Source organism: Amphiura filiformis, chromosome 20 (genome assembly GCF_039555335.1).
Source record: "Amphiura filiformis chromosome 20, Afil_fr2py, whole genome shotgun sequence".
In the NCBI taxonomy this organism is placed as follows: Eukaryota; Metazoa; Echinodermata; class Ophiuroidea; order Amphilepidida; family Amphiuridae; genus Amphiura; species Amphiura filiformis.
Window position 1 is genome coordinate 14687652 of NC_092647.1, and position 22737 is coordinate 14710388.

Sequence of the window (22737 nt, forward strand, 5' to 3'; positions counted from 1 at the left end):
CCCCAATTCTTAAAACAATTGCGCGCCCAAAATTTTGGACAAATAAGGCCTACCACTAATTAATTTTGGTTACTAGAAGTTGAATATCGGTCTTAAAATGTTCTTTCAATTGATTTTTACCGTAACTTTCATCGCTTGGAGGGGCGCAGAATCGATGCTGAATTGGTCAATTTGACGCCCCCCCCCCATGATTTCATTTCAAGCTTTCACACACAAAAAATAGTGTTGTGTGCCCTTAATATTGATTGAAACGAGACTAGGATTGACGGACTGATGCTGAGACTCAAAGATATTTACCTCTGTGTGGCAAGTAGACAACTCGCTCTTTTTGGCTAAATTAAAATAATATTGTTTCAAATATCATGAGTTTGTTGCAGCAATATCAAGGTAGGATATCTTCCTTGTCCAGTTATGTAAGCTTATGTAGTCAAAGTAGCGGGCGTAGGCCTACTTTAGCTCAGGACAGGAGCTCAATGCATGAATGTGAAACAGTGATGGAGCTAGGCCAGGCATGCCAGTGCAGGTTAGGTTAAGCTTAACATTTTCCACAAATTTGTGCATCTCTTTTCGCGAATTTTTCTGGGGAAAACATCCCGATTTTGCAAGTTTCTTGCTCTTCAACAATTATACCCCATTTTTCACTATTTAAATGCAAAAGATATTTATAATATTATAGGGCCTAGCCCTATACTAAAATGCAGTAAACCTTTGACGAGCGCGTATTGTAAGGATACGTCGCGTATTTACTGCATTGCACGCACTTGTCTCTGATTGGCCACAGAGGCGAGTGGAAATTTGTGAATGAACTGTGCGCCGTACGCGTTGTTAGCGCCGAATTTGCAACATCACGGTAGTCGCGCTCGTCAAAGGTTTGCTGCATTTTAGTATAGTCAGGCCAGGGTTCGATTTACCCAGTCCCAGGACAGGTACACACACTGACTGACACTGGCAGTGCATGTAGATTTTTGCTTGTGCATGTAAAGTGTTATTCAGATTTCCTTTTACAAATTAAGCGTACTGCTAGTCATCCAGCGCGTATTATTTGCACATGCTTCAATGCACACGCTTGACATCGCGCACATAGACGCGATGGTTAAGCTGTCAAGGAACCTTGGAAAAGATTATCACTTTTCTACTGTACATGTACGCCGTGCATGTAACTTTTCACTAAAGTTAATTTTTTATTACTTCCGTGGTCCAAGCTGTGCGCCAAGCGTAGACGAGCGTACACGCAGAAGAAATAAACAATCACGCTGATTGGCTGATCAACGCGCTTGACAACAAGCCGATTGAACCATTGGTCGTCGGCGCGGCGCGTAGTAGGCGACCTTTGTCACTTCTACGCGATCGCAATTCACCAGCGCGTACCCGGACCACGGAAGTAATAAAAAATTAACTTTAACCATCCATTATCTACTTCATAGATAATATCGGTCCTGAAAATCGGGCCAAGTGAGACTTGAAATGAGAATAAAGAATAAATTGAGTTTGTTGAAAACTTTACCAAATAATGTGTGAATACAGGTGTTATTTCATTTAGTAAATCCACAATTTTCCTCGCAGCAGATTCAGAATCAGGTCGTATCGTAAACTATCGTTTTTTTACTTAGAATCTGAAATACCCCCAGAATGTAAACAAGGAGTGTCATCATAGGGTTATCATAATTATTGATTCAATTGAGACAACCCCTCAAGAGTCAAGGCAAGTATCGGTGCACGTGTGGAGCTGTCAGGGGTGCATGCATGCAGGGTTTACTTTAACGCACAAAACACATGTATTTACACGGACCCTTCAAATCCAAAGTTCAAACTCCAATGCGTACAAAATCTACGCGTTCAAATATTACAAAATTTGAATATCGTCACTGGGCGGGAAAAGTCAAGGTTAAAATCAAGGTTAAATTCTTTCTTGGCTCTCTGGATGAAAGTTTCCTTGAAAAACCCAGAAATATGAGGAATAAGCAATTTTGCGGCCTTTTAGAGCTGAATTATTAAAATCAAGGTTCTTTTGGAACTTTATTTTGGTCAAATTTAGGGGTCTTTCAGAGCTGCGAAATCCAAAAAAAAGGGGGGGTCTTTTGAGAAGGAACATACCTATATGGTCATTTGTGATAAGTGCCCCCAGGCTTCTGAAATGCACCCTAAACAGGTGCTTAACATGTCACATATTGAGTGACACCCCTCCCCCCAGTGGGGCTAGGCTCTGGGCCTAGTATGATGTAACATCAAAATATTTCTTTTTAACACACTAACATTTTGAATCGTTAATACGATTAAAGCCATATTATAACATTTCCAACTTCACTAGAAACCTGGAAATAAAACACAAAGCATGCTTGATTTTTTATCAAAGTGTCATTATCATTATAGTAAAGTATTGTTCTCATAAATGTATAAGTGGCATGTACATCTCATCATGTTAACTGGATTGAATTTGAGCTGCTTTAAAACAAGTTTTTACAGTTGACTGGACATTTTGAATCATACTTCCTTCCGTCTTCATTAATATCATCTTTTTTCATTACTTTTTACACATGAACTTCAATGAACACTATTTGAAGAAGCTGCATCTTGGTGAGTATTTATAGTATACTGTCAGGCCTGGAAAAAATGTAGAATGTAGAATGTAGGAAGCTCTTTCCAGAGAAAGTTTGGCATTTGGAGGGAATTTTTGGAATTTGGAGAGAAATTTGCTTCCCCATATAGACGAATCCAATTTCACGCATTCCTACACCTCAATGGCAGCCATAGCCACGACGGGGACCCGGCTATCTCACCTAAAATGTGAAATGATACGGCCTTGAAGGGTATTTTAAACTGCATTCTATCACCGGTGTTACACGTAGACAAAAGAATGATGACAGTTTATAACACAAAAGAATCTAACATTGAATTTTAAGCGGGTTTAATCCAACCAATTGGGCACTCACAACACCTGTTTGGTGCATGCGGGTCCCAATAATGGCCGGCCAAATCCTGACCATGACTTGGCTCGTTGGATTCGTCTATACTGAGTAATACAGATTGTCCCCCCAAAAAAGATTAAGAAAATCACAGACACACCATGGATACAAAATCAGTCAGACACAATAAAATGAATTTCCCACCCCTGAAAACAAGTGCACTTTGGCAGGAAATGTCAAATTTGTAACTGCAAACAAACATATAAACAAAATGATTGAATGAACACAGCTTTCAACAGCTGTACATGATCCAACCGTGATCATATATTACATATTTCAAACTTCAATGTGACCGCACGACCTTGGATACGTTGTTGGCATGGTTGGATTCACTTTCGTACAGTCACACACGCTGGCGTATATGGTGCAGTATACGCAAAAAATTGTCACGCCATGTCAGGCTATGTACATGCAATTGAAATTTCTACTGTAGGACACCTTGCTAAAAAAATTTTGATTTTTTTTTTCCAGGAAGGGGGGGGGGGCAAAGTGAAATCTGGGAAATTGAGAGGGGGGAAATTACAAACATTGACTTTAATTTGACATTTTATCCCAAATTAATGAGATTTTTGGTGATTTTGTTCTTGTGAGTTGGGGGCAAGTTGTTTGAGGACACTCCCCTGGGTGTTGCAACTGAATTTATTGTACCTACAGAGCTACAAAGTTGAGACTAAAACTTTTTGCATCAGGGAGAGTGAAAAAGAATCTAAGGAAACATTTGTTTTGCATTTTCTGGTATGGTTAGGTATGATCATGATTCATGAACAGTCTATAATACTGAATTTATTAATTTGTTTTAAACAATTCATTAATGTTAGCACTGGTAGTAGCCATTACTGCCAGTAGACAGTAAGTCTAGAAAGGTGACCTCAATGGTGTGGGTGGTCTTCCTGTGCTTTTGAATGGGAGAGCAGTAACCTTGGCCAATTGATGAATTGCTTGATTCAAATTAATCAATTTGATATTACAGATGAACTTTGTTTCAATTTATTTTCGTAGGTTGTCAGCAGCAGCAGAAGAAAGTCAGAAGACAAGCCATGTTGATCTACAGCTGCTGATAACAAACTGTGAAAACTGCATTGGATCTGTAGAGGACATCAGAAAAGAAGAACAAAATGTATCTAGAAAGGTAATAACATTTTGTTTTTGTAGGATATAGCTGGTATCGTGGAGCAAAATACTATTAAATTTCTATCACTTTGCAACTCAATTTTGGAAATGTGCAGCAATTTTATGCCATAGACTTATACAGTGAAGTGTGCAAATATAACAAAAATCATGTATATGTCTTACATCCCATACTGATTGCTTACAATTGGGGAGTAGATAAACCTAGGACCTGCCTGTACAGGCCATCCGGAGAGTTTCTTCTTTATATAGGCATAGATCCCAGGGGGCAAATTTTTGCTAGGGGGGATGGTCCATACAATCATCACCCCCCCCCAATGTTGATGCCTGTCAGTGTATGTGGGTTTCTGACCAAATTTACCTCATATTCGGCCATTTTAGCCTCAAAAGTGCAATTTCACTTTTGCACCATATTTCAACAGATGATCTTCAAAATGGCAACTTTTTTTTTGTGCGATTCGCGTGCATTTCTACCATAAACTTATTCTTTCGCCAAAAGGTGCTGGATTCACTATACTTCAAGATACTTTTTCTAACCCCATCCCCCAATGTTAAAAAGAAATCTACCCCACTGACATTAAAGAGAGAAAGGAAAGGAGAAAAGATATGGATGGTTCTAGTTTTAGCCATTTAACTAAACACCTGTAGTTCACTTCTTAATACATTGAGCCAATAATCACAATCATATTTCCATTTCATAGGTCTTGAGGTTCTTGAGTTAAAGGCATCCTAGCATCCTCTTATGACATTTGTCAGTAGACAGTCAATTTTAAGTTATTTTTGCTAACAAATTCATCTGCAAGAAATTGTTTGTACATAAAAATTATGAAGCCAGAGGTTTCCAATGGTATAATAATCGCTTTTTTTTTGTTGAGAAAAATGGGGTGGGGGTGGGGTATGGCTGTAGATCACAAAATGCCCCTTTAGGCCACTAGTATTTGAGAAAAATCATACACACATATGGGGTGGAAATGACACCCTTAATATCAAGCCTTGGGATCTCCTTCATAGAACCCATAGCATTCCACTTGTGTGTCAGCTTTATTTGTCTCAATATTTTATTTTTATCTTATTATGGTTATATTTTAGGCTGCTCTTGATCAGTTGCTTGTTACCATAAATGATCATCTAGACATCCTGAGAGCAAAGAAGGCACAACTAGAGAGAGGTCAAGTGAAAAGTACTACATCTGCATCAAAAACAGGTATATAATATGCTGATATCAGGTGTCAGATATCCAATATGATGATATTAGGTATCCAATATGCTGATATCAGATATCTAATATGCTGATATCAGATATCCAATATGCTGATATCAGGCATACTGTATGCTGATAGCATGTATACACTATGCTGATATCACATAATACAGTATGCTGATATCAGGCATATGTGGCCTATGCTGATATCAGGTATTCAATATGCTGATATCAGATATCTAATATGCTGATATCAGATATCCAATATGCTGATATCAGGCATACTGTATGCTGATATCAGGCATACTGTATGCTGATATCACATAATACAGTATGCTGATATCAGGCATATGTGGCCTATGCTGATAATATCAGGTATTCAATATGCTGATATCAGCTATACAATATGCTGATATCAGGCATACTGTATGCTGATATCACATAATACAGTATGCTGATATCAGGCATATGTGGCCTATGCTGATAATATCAGGTATTCAATATGCTGATATCAGCTATACAATATGCTGATATCAGATATCAGATATCCAATATGCTATAATATCAGCAATTTATCTTATTACCATTAGCTGATGAGTGACCAGGCTTGTAGCCAGCCCTCCAAGTTAGGGGTTCTTTTTATAGATTTAAGATAATTGTGAATATTTATGATTGAAGCAATAGCCGGGGAGCAGCCATCGTGCCACATGGGGTGTCTCAGGGGGATGTGCCCCCCCCCCTCAGAATTGGAAGAATTTCCAATAATGTAATCCCAATTGAAGGCATTTGGTGCATCATTTTTACATTATTATCAGGAATGTATGGAGTTTTTTTCTATATGGGTTCAATATTTTATAACAAAGAAAAAATTTAAAAATCTCCCTGATGACATATCTCTTGTAGGTGCCCAGCAAACACAAAACGTTTTTAAAACGTTTTAAATAAGTTATATTTTGGCTTTTTGGTTTAGGTAAAAACGTTTTAATAACATTAAAATGTTGGGTTATATAAAGGTCATGAAAACGTTTTAAAACGTTTTGTATTAAAACACTTTGAAACAATATTTCTAAAAGGTTTTCAAAAATGTTATTGTAAACTATTTTTGCAAACATGTTTTGCCAAATATTTTGTCAACACTTAAATAACATTACGTTAAAATATTTGCCCCCAGCAAACACAGAAATGTTCTTAAAATGTTTTCTTCAAAACGTTTTAATAACATTTAAATGTCGGGTTATATAAAGGTCATAAAAATGTATTTAAAACGTTATTGCAAATATTTTGGGCAAACATTTTTCGCAAAATGTTTTTTCTACCCCAAAATAACATTCTGTTTAGAATGTCTTGTATCAGGTTTTCAAAAAATGTTTTTGGAATGTTATTAAAACGTTTTTATACCCTTTATATAACCCGACATTTAAATGTTTTCTGTAAAACATTTTATGTTTGCTGGGCAGTAGATTATCAAAAATGTTTTTCAATGTTATGAAAACGTTTTATACCCTTAATATACCCTTTATATAACCCAACATTTAAACGTTTTCTGACAACATTTTATAACCTTTTGCGAATGAAGTCGAAAACGTTTTGTGTTTTGTGATACCGCTGTTATCGAAATGACCGTTACCATGCTAAAAAAACCAAAGGTGGCGGTGTTGCTGTATTTGTCAGAGAGTACATTAAAAGTGAGTTAGCCTCTGACATTATAGTTCCTTCTGAACTCGAGGTGATTTGGCTTAAGATAACAGTGCCTACTTACAAGTTTGATATTTACATCGGATGTGTTTACTTTCCATGTAAATGTAAGCTCGAAACACAGCTTCAAGAGCATTTGGTAAACACAATTGATAGTTTGAGATCTGAAAAGAATGCTTCCATCATTATTTTGGGTGATTTTAATGAATTTGATACATCTCTTGTGGAATGTCATGCCAACATGAGCCAGCTTGTTACCTTTCCAACGAGGAAAGATGCCACCCTTGATAAAATTGTCACTGATATCCATTCGTTTTATCAAGACCCAGTTAAACTTCCTGCCATTGGTAAGAGCGATCATTGTTGTGTTGCCTTACACCCAAACAAACAAGTTCGCAAACCTAAAGCTGATCATTTGTATGTGCGTCCTTTAACTGACTCTTCAATTCGCAGCTTTGGGCAGTGGATAACTCTTGAAAAATGGGAAGCGATTTACGCTGTTGAAAGCGCTGATGAGAAAGCATCTGTTTTGAAGAACTCTTGTTGGAAAAATTCCATACTCATTTTCCTGAGAAATGTGTCAAACACAGGGAGGATGACAAACCCTGGCTGACTGAATCCATAAAGCGGTTAATAGACCAGCGTCAGAAAGCCTATATGTGTGGGAATATGGACACCTATAAACAGTTACGTAATAAAGTGCAACGCGAGATTGTCAACGCAAAAACCAGCTTTTACAATAAGAACATTGATGGGTTGCGTTGTAACCAACCGGGTAAATGGCACAAATATGTTAAAAACATAGCTGGAGGAAAATCCACTGCAAAGACCATAGAGATCGATGGAATCTCAAAGGATCCTCCTATTATCGCTGAAGCAATCAACAATCATTTTGCTGATATTTGTAACCAGTTACCCCGCTTGATCTTAGGAACCTGTCCGCTTATTGCCCTACTCTACCTCCGCCATGGATATTACCTGGTGAAGTTAACAAAAATTACGTAACATTAAGTCTAACAAGTCCACGCATCCGCTGACATTCCACCGCGAGTCACAAAGGAGTTTGCATTTGAACTAACTGAGCCATTAACTCACATATTTAATTGTTGTTTAAACCAAGGTGTGTTCCCAGCAGTATGGAAAACCTCATCAATAACTCCGATACCTAAAACACCTAATGCTAAAAGCCTTGATCAACTAAGGCCTATCAGCCTTACCCGCCTCAACGGTAAGATCTTTGAGAGCTTTCTGGCTGAGTGGACTATGGTCGACTTTTACCCTCACATTGATAAACAGCAGTACGGTAATGTGAAGGACAGTTCTACTACTCACTACCTAGTGGATGTTGTAGACACTGTCCTTAAAGGTATTGATGAGGCTGGCCATTATGCAACCTTATGTGCTGTTGACTTTACCAAAGCCTCTGACAGGATTAATCACAATATTGCTGTTCAGAAGTTAATTGATATAGATATTCGCCCAAGTATTATTCCTGTCATTAGTAGCTTTTTGTGTTATCGCACCCAATCTGTTAGAATCAAAGGCAGGTCATCAGCATGTCAATCTATTTCGGGGGGAGTGCCTCAGGGCACTAAATTTGGTCCGATTATTTTTTCCGCTATGGTCAATGATGCTGCGTCCGAAGCCCCCCTGAAATGGAAATATGTTGATGACCTGACGTTTGGTGAAGTTGTAAATGCTAAGACAGGTGGTTGTTCACAACTGCAAAAAGATCTTGATGGTTTAGGTGAGTAGTGCAACAAAAATGACATGCTACCAAAACCTTCCAAATGTCATATTATGCACATCAGTTTTTTGAAAAGGGAGCATTCCTTCAATCCTTTGACTCTCAATGGATCTGTTTTAGATGTTACTCAGAATATGAAACTTCTTGGTATCACCTTAGAAAGTGATCTTAGTTGGACTACTCAAGTCAATTCAATGATATCTCGCGCCTCTAGACGAATGTATATGCTTTATGTTTTGAGACGCTTCAATGCTTCGTGGGATGATTTATCTTCAGTTTATCAAATGTACATTCGGCCTATCTTGGAATATGCCAGCCCTTTATGGCATACTAGTATCTCCAGAGCACAGTCTGAGCAGATGGAGCTTGTCCAGAAGCGGGCGTGTCGTATCATCCTGGGCCAGAGCTACACATCTTATCGGGCTGCTTTGGAAAAACTAGGTTTGGTTTCCTTATGTGAGAGGAGAGATCAGCTGTTGGTGCGATTTGGCCAAGGTTTGCAAGCGTCTGCTAAACATTCTCAAATGCTGCCTAAATCCAAAGGTGATCGGCACGGTAGGAATCTTAGGTATGCCCAGCAGATTGATCCTCCTCGCTGTAAGCTTAACCAGGTACTTGCAATCTACCATTCCTCAAGTTGTTCAGCGTCTTAATAATCTGTGATTTTTGCCTTTGAATGTTATGCTATTGTATGCATTTTGTTGTTGCTTTGTATGTTGTTTTTATACATGTTTTTAATTGTTACCCAGGCGTATCAGGTCTGTGACCTGCTTTCTGGATTGCTTTATACCTTAATAAATAAATAAATAAATAAATAAATTAGCATGATTAAAACCAGAAAAAGTTGTAAATCAGGTGCAGGGGGTGTCTGGGGATGTGCCCCCCTCAGAATTTGAAGAATTTTGAAAACTTAGTCCCAATTGAAGGCATTTGGTGTACCATTTTTACATTATTATCAGGAATATGTGGGTTCAATATGTGACCTGCTCTGAGTCAACCTGCCATATTCACTCAGCCATTTCGAGATACGGCGAGTCAAAGTTGAGTCATTATGTTAGAATGCTTTGAAGGAAGTTTCAAAAAATGTTTTTGAATATTATTAATATGTTTTATACCCTTTATATATATATATATATATATATATATATATATATAAACGACAGTTGGGTATACAAAGTTTGGCACAGCGCCTGATAATAATGTAAAATACATTAAATTACACAACGTTTCGGGTATAACCCTTTTACAAGTGTGAGCAAATGCAATGATACCTTACAGAAGCAAGTAAAAAATGTGTGAGGCCATGAACAAAGGGAAGAAAAAACCCATTGGTAATGACCAAACACTTACATAATGAGATAAAGAAAAGAACAAACCAAGCAAAAAGGAGAAGAAAACATCCTTTGTGCCTGACAGAACTTGTATACAAAAACAGTGTTAAGTGAGAAAATGATAACAACAAAAAAAAGTAGTACAGCAGAAACATGATAAAATAAAGCAAAATTGGGTAGAACCGCAGATACATGAAAAACAATGAGTCATAAGCTAAAAGTGTCAAATTTGCTGTTTAAGCCACCAGGCTGAACAGTGCCGAGCTTGTAAATGAGTTTATGTTCTGCCATGATGCGATCCTTGCTGTTTCCTCTGGCATTGATGGCAGAGGTTACCTTGACGTCGTTGATGGTACATGTGGAAGGGGGGTTAAAATGCCGCGCTACAGGAAAACCATCAAAATTGCATTTGATTGACCGCAGGTGTTCAGTGAAGCGGTCGGCAAGTCTTCTGCAGGTTTCCCCGACATAGAGGATGTTGCAACGGGTGCAGATAATGATATAAACTAGATTACAAGAAGTACAAGTGAAATGGTTGGCTATGTTGAAGTGTCCGGAGGGACCCTGGATTTGATGGTATGATTCCATGGTGACATAATCGCAAGTGTTGCAGCGACGTCTGCCGCAGCGGTATGTGCCGATGTTGGTAGTGTCCGGTGTTGGGGAGAGGGATGAGATGCTCTAACAAGATGGTTCAAATGTTGCGAGCTCTTCTGAAAGCAGTGACCGGAGGATCCTTGAAGATCTCTGACGTGGTGGGATCAGATTGGAGAGTCTTGAAATTTTTGAAGATGATGTTACGGATGGGGATGTTTCTGGGGTGATATGTGAGGACTAAAGGGGTGCGATTGGATTTGTTCTCCCCGGATTTCTGCAAAGCATGGTTCCTATTAATTCCTTTAACCCGTTGGTAGGCAGACTGAGTAATATCTGGTGGGTAACCACGTTTCTCAAAGAAACCAACCATCTCTTCAGCAGCATTGTCGAAGTCATTCTGCTCACTGCAGATGCGTTTGGCCCTGAGAATTTGGCTGTATGGGATGGATTTTTTACAGGCTGGTGGGTGACTGGAGTCAAATCGGAGGAAGTTACTTTGCTCATTTGCTCACACTTGTAAAAGGGTTATACCCGAAACGTTGTGTAATTTAATGTATTTTACATTATTATCAGGCGCTGTGCCAAACTTTGTATACCCAACTGTCGACCATATAAATAACCAGCGTCACGCAGAACTTCGACCTCTATATATATATATCTTTTATATAATTTGACCTTTAAATATTTTCTGTAAAACGTTTTGTGTTTGCAGCGTAAAGAATTGACTGTATACTGACCCCCGGGACTGACCGTAACCCTTAAATGAATACAATTACCATGATTACTGAACTCAATAGCTTGTAATCCTGAGTTCTAGATCTAATCCTGCTAATCCTAATGCTAATCCTAACCCTAACCTTAACCCTAACAAACACAATTTTACAGGTCAATTGACATTATTATTGGCATTCAAACTTTTCAGCAGCAGGTGTTGAAGGCAACAAACAAGATGTTCAATGTGAGCATAGAAGACTAGCCATAGAAGACACAATCATCAGCAATTCTAACGTAGGATTCAATGATGTTGCTGGGTTGGACCAAGCTAAGCAAATTCTCAAGGAGGCTATCATTATGCCAGTACAGTACCCACAGTTATTCACAGGTAACATTTGACACAGATCACACACCACTTAGACAGTTACGGTGCCAAAAAGGAGGGGGGTATGCCCCACTTTCCTCAAGACAAAATAAGAAATTTGAACATTTAAAACTTTTTGTGCCAAAAATGCAGACCAATTTTTTTTTCATTTTCCCCCTTTCCACCCAGAAAATATTCCTGGTGCTGCCATTGTACTAGGGCCAATTCATATTTTATATTTGATGTGCAACAAAATTAATATCTGTTATATAATCTGTTTCTATAAGTCACTTTTATTCTCTAACGAATGTTTGTTGAAGAAAAAGGGAGGAAAGAGGAACCAAGCAATAGTTGTCAGGTCGAGGAATGCAATATATATTGCACTAAAAAAAGACAGTACCCAATGTTAAAACATGCAAACTTATATTTTCTGCTTGCAATGATTGCATCATTTATTTAGATGTATAAAAATTATGTACACCAAGATTTGGCATGAGCTGGAAGGGGGACAAGGATTTATTGGAGCAATATTTTGGCAGACCAAAATGTAAAACAGCACAGACCCAATATATGATATGGGGATGTGTAGGGAATAGACCACATGTTGTGTGAATTGTAATCATGGCCAAACTATGCATGGTATAAACTGCAAACAGTATGATTATTCTACTCAAATTTTTCTAGGTGGAAGGAAACCGTGGAAGCGCATTCTACTCTATGGTCCACCAGGTACTGGAAAGACCCGTCTAGCTCAAGCTGTTGCCAAAGAAATCAACTCGGCTTTTTACTGTGTGTCTAGCTCAGATCTGGTTTCTAGTTGGGTAGGAGAGAGTGAGAAGTAAGTAAAATATTTTACTTTGGTAAAGAGTAAAGCAAAATATTTAATTTAGTAAAGTGTAAAGCAAAATATTTTCCCTTGGCATGCTTTGTAAAGTGTAAATCAAATTATTTTACCTTGGTATTGTGTAAAGCAAAATACCTTGGTAAAGTGTATGTAAAGCAAAATATTTTACCTCGGTAAAGTGTAAAGCAAATTATTTTACCTTGGTAAAGTGTAAAGCAAAATATTTTACCCTGGTCATGTTGATAAAGTGTAAAACAAAATATTTTACCTTGGTAGTGTGTAAAACAAATTATTTTACCTTGGTAAAAGTGTAAAGCAAAATATTTTACCTTGGTAAAAGTGTAAAGCAAATTATTTACCTGGTATAAGCAAAATTATTTTACAAGAACCGGATGGGATAAGAAGGGTAAAAAGGGGATGTTCTTTGTGTGAAAAAACAAAGGCACACACTGATGATTGAATATACAGAGTTTCAAGGGAAAAATATTTCAATATTTTTTTTAATTCACAAAGATACTGGATACTGTGTCTTGTAGACACCAGGGAACATGCAATTGTGGCATACGTTGATTGCTGGTTTTGGGCTGCATGCATGGAGCAATCACATAGAGGGAAAAATAAGATGGCCGGTTGAATTACATACCCTTGCAGTCGGTTAAAAATCAAGTTTGCCCACGGATTGCTGATTGCTTTCACAGTTACTGCACACACCATACTATCTTGAAACTGTCATGATGCATGTTTTAAAACTTTGTTTTGTCCATTTGCTTCTGAATCAGGTTGATCAAGGAACTCTTCCACCATGCCAATCAACAAGAAGGACGATCGGTAAGTTTCTGTGAACTCTGAGGAGATAATCATTGTTAATTAAAAGAGAGAGAGACACAAAGTTTGAAATGTGGTACCAAAGGTATCCACTAACATGCCACACAAACAAAAAGTTCACTGGGTAGCTACAAAACTGAAAATACACAATGTGTAAATAAAGTACAATGAAGGTACCGTTTTCTCACTGATTTGGCATAAAATCATTTTATTATGGTCTTGTCCATAAAATTAAATCATATTGCAAGAGGTTTTACGATTTATATATAAATGTGACAGTGGACCAAAATGACACAATGTTTTTTATGCCAGTAAACAATGTGAACGATTTGTGAGACCTATACTGACAGGAAAGTGAGTTCGGTTATAATGACATACTATCACTTCTTCTTGTTTTCATTCTTTTCCTTTGATGTTATTTTCTTCTCTTTTTGCAATTCCTTTTGCTTTTTTGCCAATGTGACAGTGGACCAAAATGACGCAATGTTTTTTGTATAAACAATCCCAGCAAACACAAAACGCTTTCGACATCATTCGCAAAAGGTTATAAAAGGTTGTCAGAAAAGCGTTTAAATGTCGGGTTATATAAAGGGTATATCAAGGGTATAAAACGTTTTCATAACATTAATAAACATTTTATGATAATCTACTGCCAGCAAACACAAAATGTTTTACAGAAAACGTTTAAATGTCGGGTTATATAAAGGGTATAAAAACGTTTTAATAACATTCCAAAAACATTTTGAAAACTTGATACAAAACATTCTAAACAGAATGTTATTTTGGGGTTGAAAAAATATTTTATAAAAATGTTTGCCCAAAATATTTGCAATAACGTTTTAAAAACGTTTTCATGACTTTATATAACCCGACATTTAAATGTTATTAAAACGTTTTGAAAAAACATTTTAAGAACATTTCTGGGTTTACTGGGTGCAAATATTTTAACATAATGTTATTTAAGTGTTGACAAAATATTTGGCAAAAAATGTTTGCAAAATTAGTTTACAATACCATTTTGAAAACATTTTAGAAATATTCTTGCAGTGTGTTTTCATACAAAACGTTTTAAAACGTTTTCATGACCTTTATATAACCCAACATTTTAATGTCACTTTATTAAAATGTTTTTACCTAAACCAAAAGCCAAACTATAACTTATTTAAAACGTTTTTAAAACGTTTTTGTGTTTGCTGGGATGTGAATGATTTCCAAGACAGATATTGACAGGAAAGTGAGTTGAGTTATTCCTTCTTTCATTTTCATCTTGTTTTCATTCTTTTGTTTTGTTGTTATTTTCTTCCATTTTTACTTGTCTTCCTTTTGCTTTGTTGCTGATAACATACGAATGTGACAGTGGACCAAAATGACGCAATATGTTCTAAATTATGTAAACAATGTGAAAGACATACCTATAACATGCCCATACTGACATATTGGTCTTTTTTAGAATGATTTGAAATTAAACATTTGCATTGCAACAACAAATTAACCTAATATACTTATAACATATGAATGTGACAGTGGACCAAAATGCCGCAATGTGTTCTATGTAAACAATGTGAAAGACTTACCCATAACCATACCGCGGAAACATGGCATGTTGCCCAGGGGATCGACGCTAAGTCAGGTACCGTGTGAGCAAACTCAAAAATAGCGCAAACAGCGCGAGCGTACACAAAAGAAACTTCTCGTGTAAGATAAGCGATGTCGCTACACTCACAGAAAAAAATACACAAATTGTGTAAAATTTTACACAACTTCGATGTACGTATAGAACTCCAAAACAAATAGGTATTTTATACATAACCATGAATTATGTAAAAAAAACATAGCAGATAAGTAACAAAAATACTTAAATATTAGGTAAAATATTTACATAACTTTTATGTAGATTTTTTACCTCAGCTATTAGGTATTTTACTACATAATTGTTATGTAATATTTTACACAAAATGTGTAAAAAATACATAACATTTATGTAGCATATGAACCCTATAACAAATAGGTATTTTTCACACAACCTTGAATTATGTAAAAAATACATACCAGTTAAGGAAAAAAACAGGTCAATAGGATCGGGGCTTTCTTTCTTTCTTTCTTTGTTTTATTTTATGCTGAAACATAATTCATGATAGATTTGAAGTCATCAGATCTTGGTCAACTGTTAGATTCATTCAACAATTTCATGCATGAACTATTTTATTTTGTTGTTCTTTTCATTCTATCAGTTCAACCCGCTATCTAGTTAATGTTCAGTGTAAGCATTTCTCTCTCGCATGTACGATACAATGCTACAGTACACTAATGCATTGAGGCTTCAAGCCTAATTCGAGTCCCACGCTTGGTACACTATGCTGTATGCTGCATATTTATCGAAGTCATGTCAATGCATATCACGTCTATAGTACACTGTCCGTATTACCAAATGAGAAGATCTCCTGTGGTATTTGTGATCTATCTCAACACGTACACACATTGCTATACACGCAGTGCCGGTCCGTCGCAGTATACAGTACAGTACGTATTGATCGCGGCAATGTCGCGGTGCATGTGTGTCAATTCTAATGTTGATCAATCTAGCAAAATGAACCCATAAATAGCCATTTATAAAGTCTCAAAGAAATCCATGCATAACTTATCGAACGAATCTCCAGTTTGGTTCAAGTTTAATGACTCCAAAACCTACCTATTTGAATGAAGTTTCAGCAGGTATGCGCTATCGCTACCCGATCACACACACGTCGTGTCGCCATTGCTTTCGGTCTGCGCTATAATTTTTTACATGAAATAGGTAAAAACTACACGTGTGTCGATTTACATAACACGTTAGGTAGATTTTCTCCAATCAGCGAAGTATTTTTGGCTGACATTTTACTTCATTTCATGCAATGATTACACAAACTAGGTAAACTAGCTTCGTTACAGTTCAAATATGTATTTGAAGCATTTACAAACTGGCATGGTAAAAGTTTTTGACAAAATTGTGTATAATTTAATTTACATCGTGTTTTTTTACATAACGTGTGAATATTTCTCTGAGTGTAGGTCTGTACGCTGTACCGGCGTCAGCTGAATTCGAGTACGCTTAGAGGGCACAGGCATGGACAATTCCAATCTGTGTATTAATAATCTAAGCCCATAACATACCCATACTGACATACTGATCTTTTTTAGAATAATTTAAATTAAACATTCATATTGCAAAAAAAAATTAACCTAATATCCTTATTACATATGATGTGACAGTGGACCAAAATGACGCAATGTGTCGTATGTAAACAATGTGAAAGACTATAACATACCCATACTGGGTGCACACCAGTAAATAGCCTCCATTGACTTTCTGTACAAACAGGGTCCGGGAAAACATCTTGTTTTTTTCTTTGAGCTGAGAGTGACTCAATTCTTCAAAACTCATTCTATCTGCAAGTTGAAGGTCAGATAAAGACAGGCAGTTCAGTGAAAACAGACAGGGTCCAGTGACTTTTTGCAGAAAATTGCTAACTAGATCACCCTGTAGGCCTAGCCCACACTGCTTACGCCAGCTCGCAAATAGCTTGGTTTTTCTAATATGTAACACATTTTGAAAGTTTAGACAAATTGTCATAAAAAGTTGGATCCTGCTCATTTTTTCTTGTACAATCTATTTCTTAGGCCTAAATAAGGAATAAATATGAATCAGGGCCTAATAGTTGGTTTTAAGCCTTTTCTAATGTATTACATTAAATCACATGGCACTTTCTCACTTTTCGAAACACTGATTTTTCTTCCAAGGGTACAGGAGTTGCATTTACTGGTGTGCACTCTACTGACAGACAACTGAGTGACATCTACACACTTTCTTTCCATCTTGAATTTCTCACTTTTCATTTCTTTTTTCTCATTCCTTTCCTTTTTCCCCTTCTTTCTTCTTCCTTCCTTTTCTTTTTTTTCAAGGTGATATTCATTGATGAAATAGACAGCATATGCCGCACCCGCAGCTCCCGAGAGGAAGAACACACCCGCCGTATTAAAATGAACTCCTTAAACAGATGGAGGGTGCTGACAGCATGGAGGATGCTGCTGAAAATCATCTATTTCTCATGTGTGCTACCAATAGACCGTGGGAATTGGACACAGCATTTCTTAGAAGATTTCAGAAGCGTGTGTACATACCATTACCAGATGGGTAAGAAAATAACAAAGCTATATTATGGCAATAGATTTCATGAAATCAAGAATGAAACCAGAGAAAACTACATTAAAGTTTTTGTCAGAGAAGAACGGCACTTGTTTACATTTTGAGAGCTTGCAGAGCGTATACACGGAAGTGGAGTTCTGATTGGCTGAATCAATCGTCTGACAATCATAGCAACATACCGATAATCTGATTGACTGACTGTGTGTCAAATTGTTGGTCGGCATAGATCGGCGCCCTTGAAGTGAATACAAAGTTCCACGTATGTCGCACATTAACAGGGCGCTCGCGTCAATCTGAGCAAGGGACTGCTGTTCTTCTCTGAAACACGTTGAAATGCTTTCTGAAAGGCAAGTATGTTTTCAAGTTTATGTTTAAGTTTTGATTCAATGTTTACAATGTCTTATGAAATAGCCCATAAAAGCCAATGTAATGTCCTTGTATTCTGGGTATTTGTTAATGTCTTTGGCTAAAAGCTACTATGAAAATAAAATTTAGTTTTTTTATTTAATTTAGGCTTGAAAGCTTTCATACCGGTAATAAGTTTAAAAGAAATTCCTGGTAATTCAGCTTGTTTACAAAGAATGAGTGATGAGTGGTAGTAAAACCAAATTTAAACTTCTTCCGAACCTGCAATTACCACGTCCTACTATCACCATGTTCATTGGCTATCTCTTAATATTGCTATCCTCAGTACATAGGCGTAGATCCTGGGGGGAATCTCCCCAATATTTTGCCGGGGGATGGTCCATACAACCAATGTTGACGTCTGTATATGGGTTTGCTGACCAAATTAACCTCATATTTGGTCATTCTAGCCCCCAAAGTGCAATTTTTTGCGCGATTCAGGCAAATTTATTCCACTTTTGCACCATATTTCATCAATTTAGCTTCAATATTGCAAAAATTTTTCATGCGCACCGCATGCATTTGTACCTTTAACTTATTCTGTTGCCAAAAGGGGATTGATTCACTATATTTCAAGAAATTTCTTCTAACTCCATCCCCAAATGTCAAAATGAAATCTACACCACTGCTTCAGTGTCATTGGCTATCTCTTAAGGCTACATGCTCTTTTTGGTTGAAATTTTTGGCGGGAAATAATCCCGCACAAATATAAAGTAATCTTTTCCCACAACTAAATATCATAGTCGGAAATTAATGATGCATCTGGTAGCTTAGATCATAACTTTCATATACTTTAGTTGCAATTATCCCAGAAAATTCTTGATTTGTTTTTACAGAGTCTTGAATTGACGAGGTTTATGATCAAAAAGCGTCACTTTCGGTATATTTTGAAATTGAGGCCATAACTCTTCTCAAATTAGCCCCAAATCATAATTTATTATATACACGTGTAGCAAACCCCATTGGGAATAATTGGACGTTGTTTGCGGAGCCTAAATTTGATTTTATTTTATTTCACAATATTTCTAGTGTGAGAATTTTGACCTGTCAATCCCTTTTCGGATTTCGCATCCGAATTCATTAAAATGTGATATATTGAATTAATAATGAGTACGCTTACCTGCAATTAACACTTCCCGGTACCATTGTGCATCTGGTGACAGCCAATATTTTGGCTTAAAACAGTCCCTTCCTATCATTTTTGAACAAAATATTCCTCGAAATTACGTACGTGACACGTATATATTGGGACAGCGAGGAAATAAAGAGAGCCATTTACGGTGGGGTAGGCTATTGGAAGCTATTATGGTACCAGGCATGTCAAGCAGATGCATACATAAGGGCGGTATATTCAAATGCTATTGTCTGGATCATTGAGACAGTATCGATCGGGCAAGTAAACTTATACACGTGGGGTGTGTTGTCGCTCCCTGGTTTTGACATAAATTACAAGGGCGTCTTGAATGACCCAGCGTTTTTATTATATTCATTCAAAAATTAATCGTCGTTTATTACGAGTCCTAAGAGTCATACCAGTTCAATTCATCAAAATTAATTTATATTAAATGAAAAACAAACAAACAAGTAGAGTCCAATGTCTTACTATGACTGTATTACTACCAAAATCTGCTTTTAATAAACGTGTTGATATGTTATCTTTGAAAATCGTCAGACATTAACCACAGGTACCGCCGTGGCACAGTGGCGTCTTTCACTGTTCAGCATAGTGTATCGGCAGTGGTTCGAACCCTGGTGTAAATTTTTTTTTTTTTAATTCTTTTTACTAATACGCTGTGCCGTTTTTCAAATTCTCCCCTGAATGAAATTCATGGGCAAGTACCCTTAATATTGCTATCTTTGGTAGATAGCAGATGTGATGCAAGCTAAATGAGTCTGATGTTGATCAGAATCAAAATTTAGTTTTCAATTTCATTACATGAGCCATTTTCAGAGCTTTATTTTGCTGCAAACCATTAGACTTGTGGTTCCACAGATAAGGCAATTTCAGTGTTGCTCAGAACAATAAAATACGAAGGAAGTTAAATACATTTACTCTTATTGGCCAGATCTCAAAATCAATATTCCCTGACATCCAACTCATTTTGCTTGATCACTTCCCATCTCCAAACACACCAGACCTGTCATGTGGTATGGTAACAGTAAACATCATATTTTTGCTATCTCAATGTCACAATTCCAAACTTTGGTCTGAGTGAATCAAATCTTGTTCCACAAAGAAGTGACAGAGGGGATGTTTTCCCAATATGTTTCTCCATACATGTAACATACACACATCTTGAATACTTTCAGGGCTGCTCGTATGGCTATTCTTAAGATCCACATTTCATCTTGTAACTTTGGGTTAACTGACGAAGATCTGGAAGCCTTTGCTGCAAGGACAGATGGCTACTCTGGCAGTGACTTGTCCAATGTGATTATGACAGCATTGTTTGAACCTATTAGGGACATGCAACAGGCTACTCATTGGAGACAAACAGAAGGTACTGTTTATCTGTATTTAAAAATTGTGTGTGGAAATTTAAATAAATTAGTGTAAAGGAGAAATGCAGGGGTGTAGCCAGCTTTTTTGGTTGGGGGCAAAATAAAAAAATTGGGGGTAATGACGAAAAAAATTCCCGGTTGCATTATTTTGACCTGATATTATCAGTGGAAACTGTAGTATAAAGTCTTTGAGTTTCCGAAAAAGGCTTTATTGGAACAATAAGTGTGCGTAGCGTGCCAAATTTAGTATTTTGACACAATTTTTGCCCATGATGGAGGTGAAAATGGTTGTACTAGTGACAATCTGTGCGCGTAGCGCGCAAAAAATTTTACACAATTTTGGCCGATGAGCGAGATGAATTTTGGTGGAAAACAGGCTATTTACCCCTTTTTTCCTTTGCCTTCCCGATTTTCTCTTTCATTTTTGGTCAGAGGAGCACTTTGCTCTTTCATTTTTTGTCAGGGGGCACTCTGCGCTAAAAATGTGCGCAGGCACATAGCCAGGGGTGCTAAAATGCTAAAGGCCCAAAAAGGCTCATTTGGGAGTTTAGCGAGCGAAAAAATCAAGCTTTTTTATCCCTTTTTGGTCCAAAATCAGCACCCCCAAAATAAATCCTGAATGTGCGCTAAGCGCTAAGTACAAAAACCTTGGCAACACTTAAGCTTAAAGATGTAAATTGGTGTTCTCTTGCCTCTTACCTCTAACATCAATTTTACTGGAATTGAATACAATTTTGAAAAGACCAACAGGCGACAAAATAAAGCCTGCTGAAGTAGGATCAGTCAGCCTGGCATTTTCATTGGTTTACTAAAAATTCACCACAAAATCTGAAGGTTTTTTTGCAAATATTCTTTCTGCCAAATGTTCAGCCAAAATTAAATAAATAAATTTTGGCCCCAAAATGGACAATTTTTCATGATTTTAGCCAAATTTTTAAAAAAAGTTCTCCAAAATGCAAGTACTGGGTCGGTTAGGTCACCTAATTATGGTAAATGTAGTGATTTGAGTGTTGGCCACCCAGCTGCTAGTCATTTTACAGCATTATTCATAACAACAGTATTTTACCATAAATTTTACAATAATATTAATATACTGTTTGAAATCCTTAAATACAGAAGATTCATTATGGGAAAATGACTGGCAGCTGGGTAAGTCCTTGGTTTATTCAGATGAAACATAACAGTATATCATTCATTATAATTGTCCACAGATGGCAAATTCATCCCTTGCTCTGCCGACCATCCCGATTGCATCAAGAATAAAACCATGAAGGATTTCCCAGCAGATCAAGTACAACCGAGAGACGTCAACCTGGAAGACCTTGTCTCATCTCTCCAAACATGCCACCAGACTGTCAACCAGGAGGAATTGGCTAAGTTTGAGGAGTTTACTAGTCATCTTGGACTAACAGGATAAACAGAACACTATCATTATCATTTGTGCCTAACAATTAAATACTAGGATGAATTGGCAAAGTTTGAACTGTTTGAGGAGTTTACTAGTCATCTTGGACTAACAGGATAAACAGGACACTATCATTATCATTTGTGCCTAACAATTAAATACAAGCTCAATGCTTTCTTCCTAGACTGAAATATACTTTTAAATGACTTTATGAGGAGGTGAAAAAGTGGAGATTTAGTGAGATGATTGAACCCAAGGCTCTACAATAACTGGTCAAGAGTTTACCACTTCACCACTCAGGAAATCTCAATTGATCATGATTGCCTACCCTCTCCCTTTTTGTCTTAGCAGCCAATTGAATACCTGAGTGGAAGAAGGGCCCCAACTCCAATTTTTTACCAAAATGAGTTAGACCCAGCATTTAATAACCTGCAGTCTGTTCTTCCTTGTGTGTGTAAGATGAGCCAAAATCCACTCTCTAAGTAGTCTTACACGTACACTTAATCATGGTTTTCATGGAAGAAAGGCCCAACTCCATGGAGTTGGGCCCTTCTTCCACAAATATTAGATTAAAGAGGAATTTTGTTCATTCATGAAATCTGCTTTTCGCTACAATAAACTTTCTTGCTAACATATTACATGCTCCTACTTGTGCAATTAATGGATAATTGTCAAATTTCTGTAGCTATTTATGACACATCTGCTTATGGAACTGGCACTTGCAGTATATTAGTGGAAGAAGGGCCCAACTCCAGCTTGTATTAAGACCTGTACCGTTGCCATGGAAACATCATATATAATTTCGAATGTATGTAATATTGTATGTCCATGTA

The 22737-nt window shown here is 37.0% G+C and overlaps 1 protein-coding gene across 1 annotated transcript; it reads left to right on the top strand.

Annotated features, from left to right (window-relative positions):
* Nucleotides 1-281: 281 nt before the first annotated feature.
* On the top strand, nucleotides 282-22188 carry LOC140141887 (uncharacterized). Its single transcript, XM_072163756.1, is given in 11 exon segments — nucleotides 282-387; nucleotides 2562-2574; nucleotides 3963-4092; nucleotides 5181-5295; nucleotides 11585-11764; nucleotides 12425-12578; nucleotides 13364-13412; nucleotides 17349-17424; nucleotides 17427-17580; nucleotides 20308-20498; nucleotides 21711-22188. Coding segments are annotated over 11 exon segments (1293 nt in total). The 5' UTR covers nucleotides 282-362; the 3' UTR covers nucleotides 21917-22188.
* Nucleotides 22189-22737: the final 549 nt, after the last annotated feature.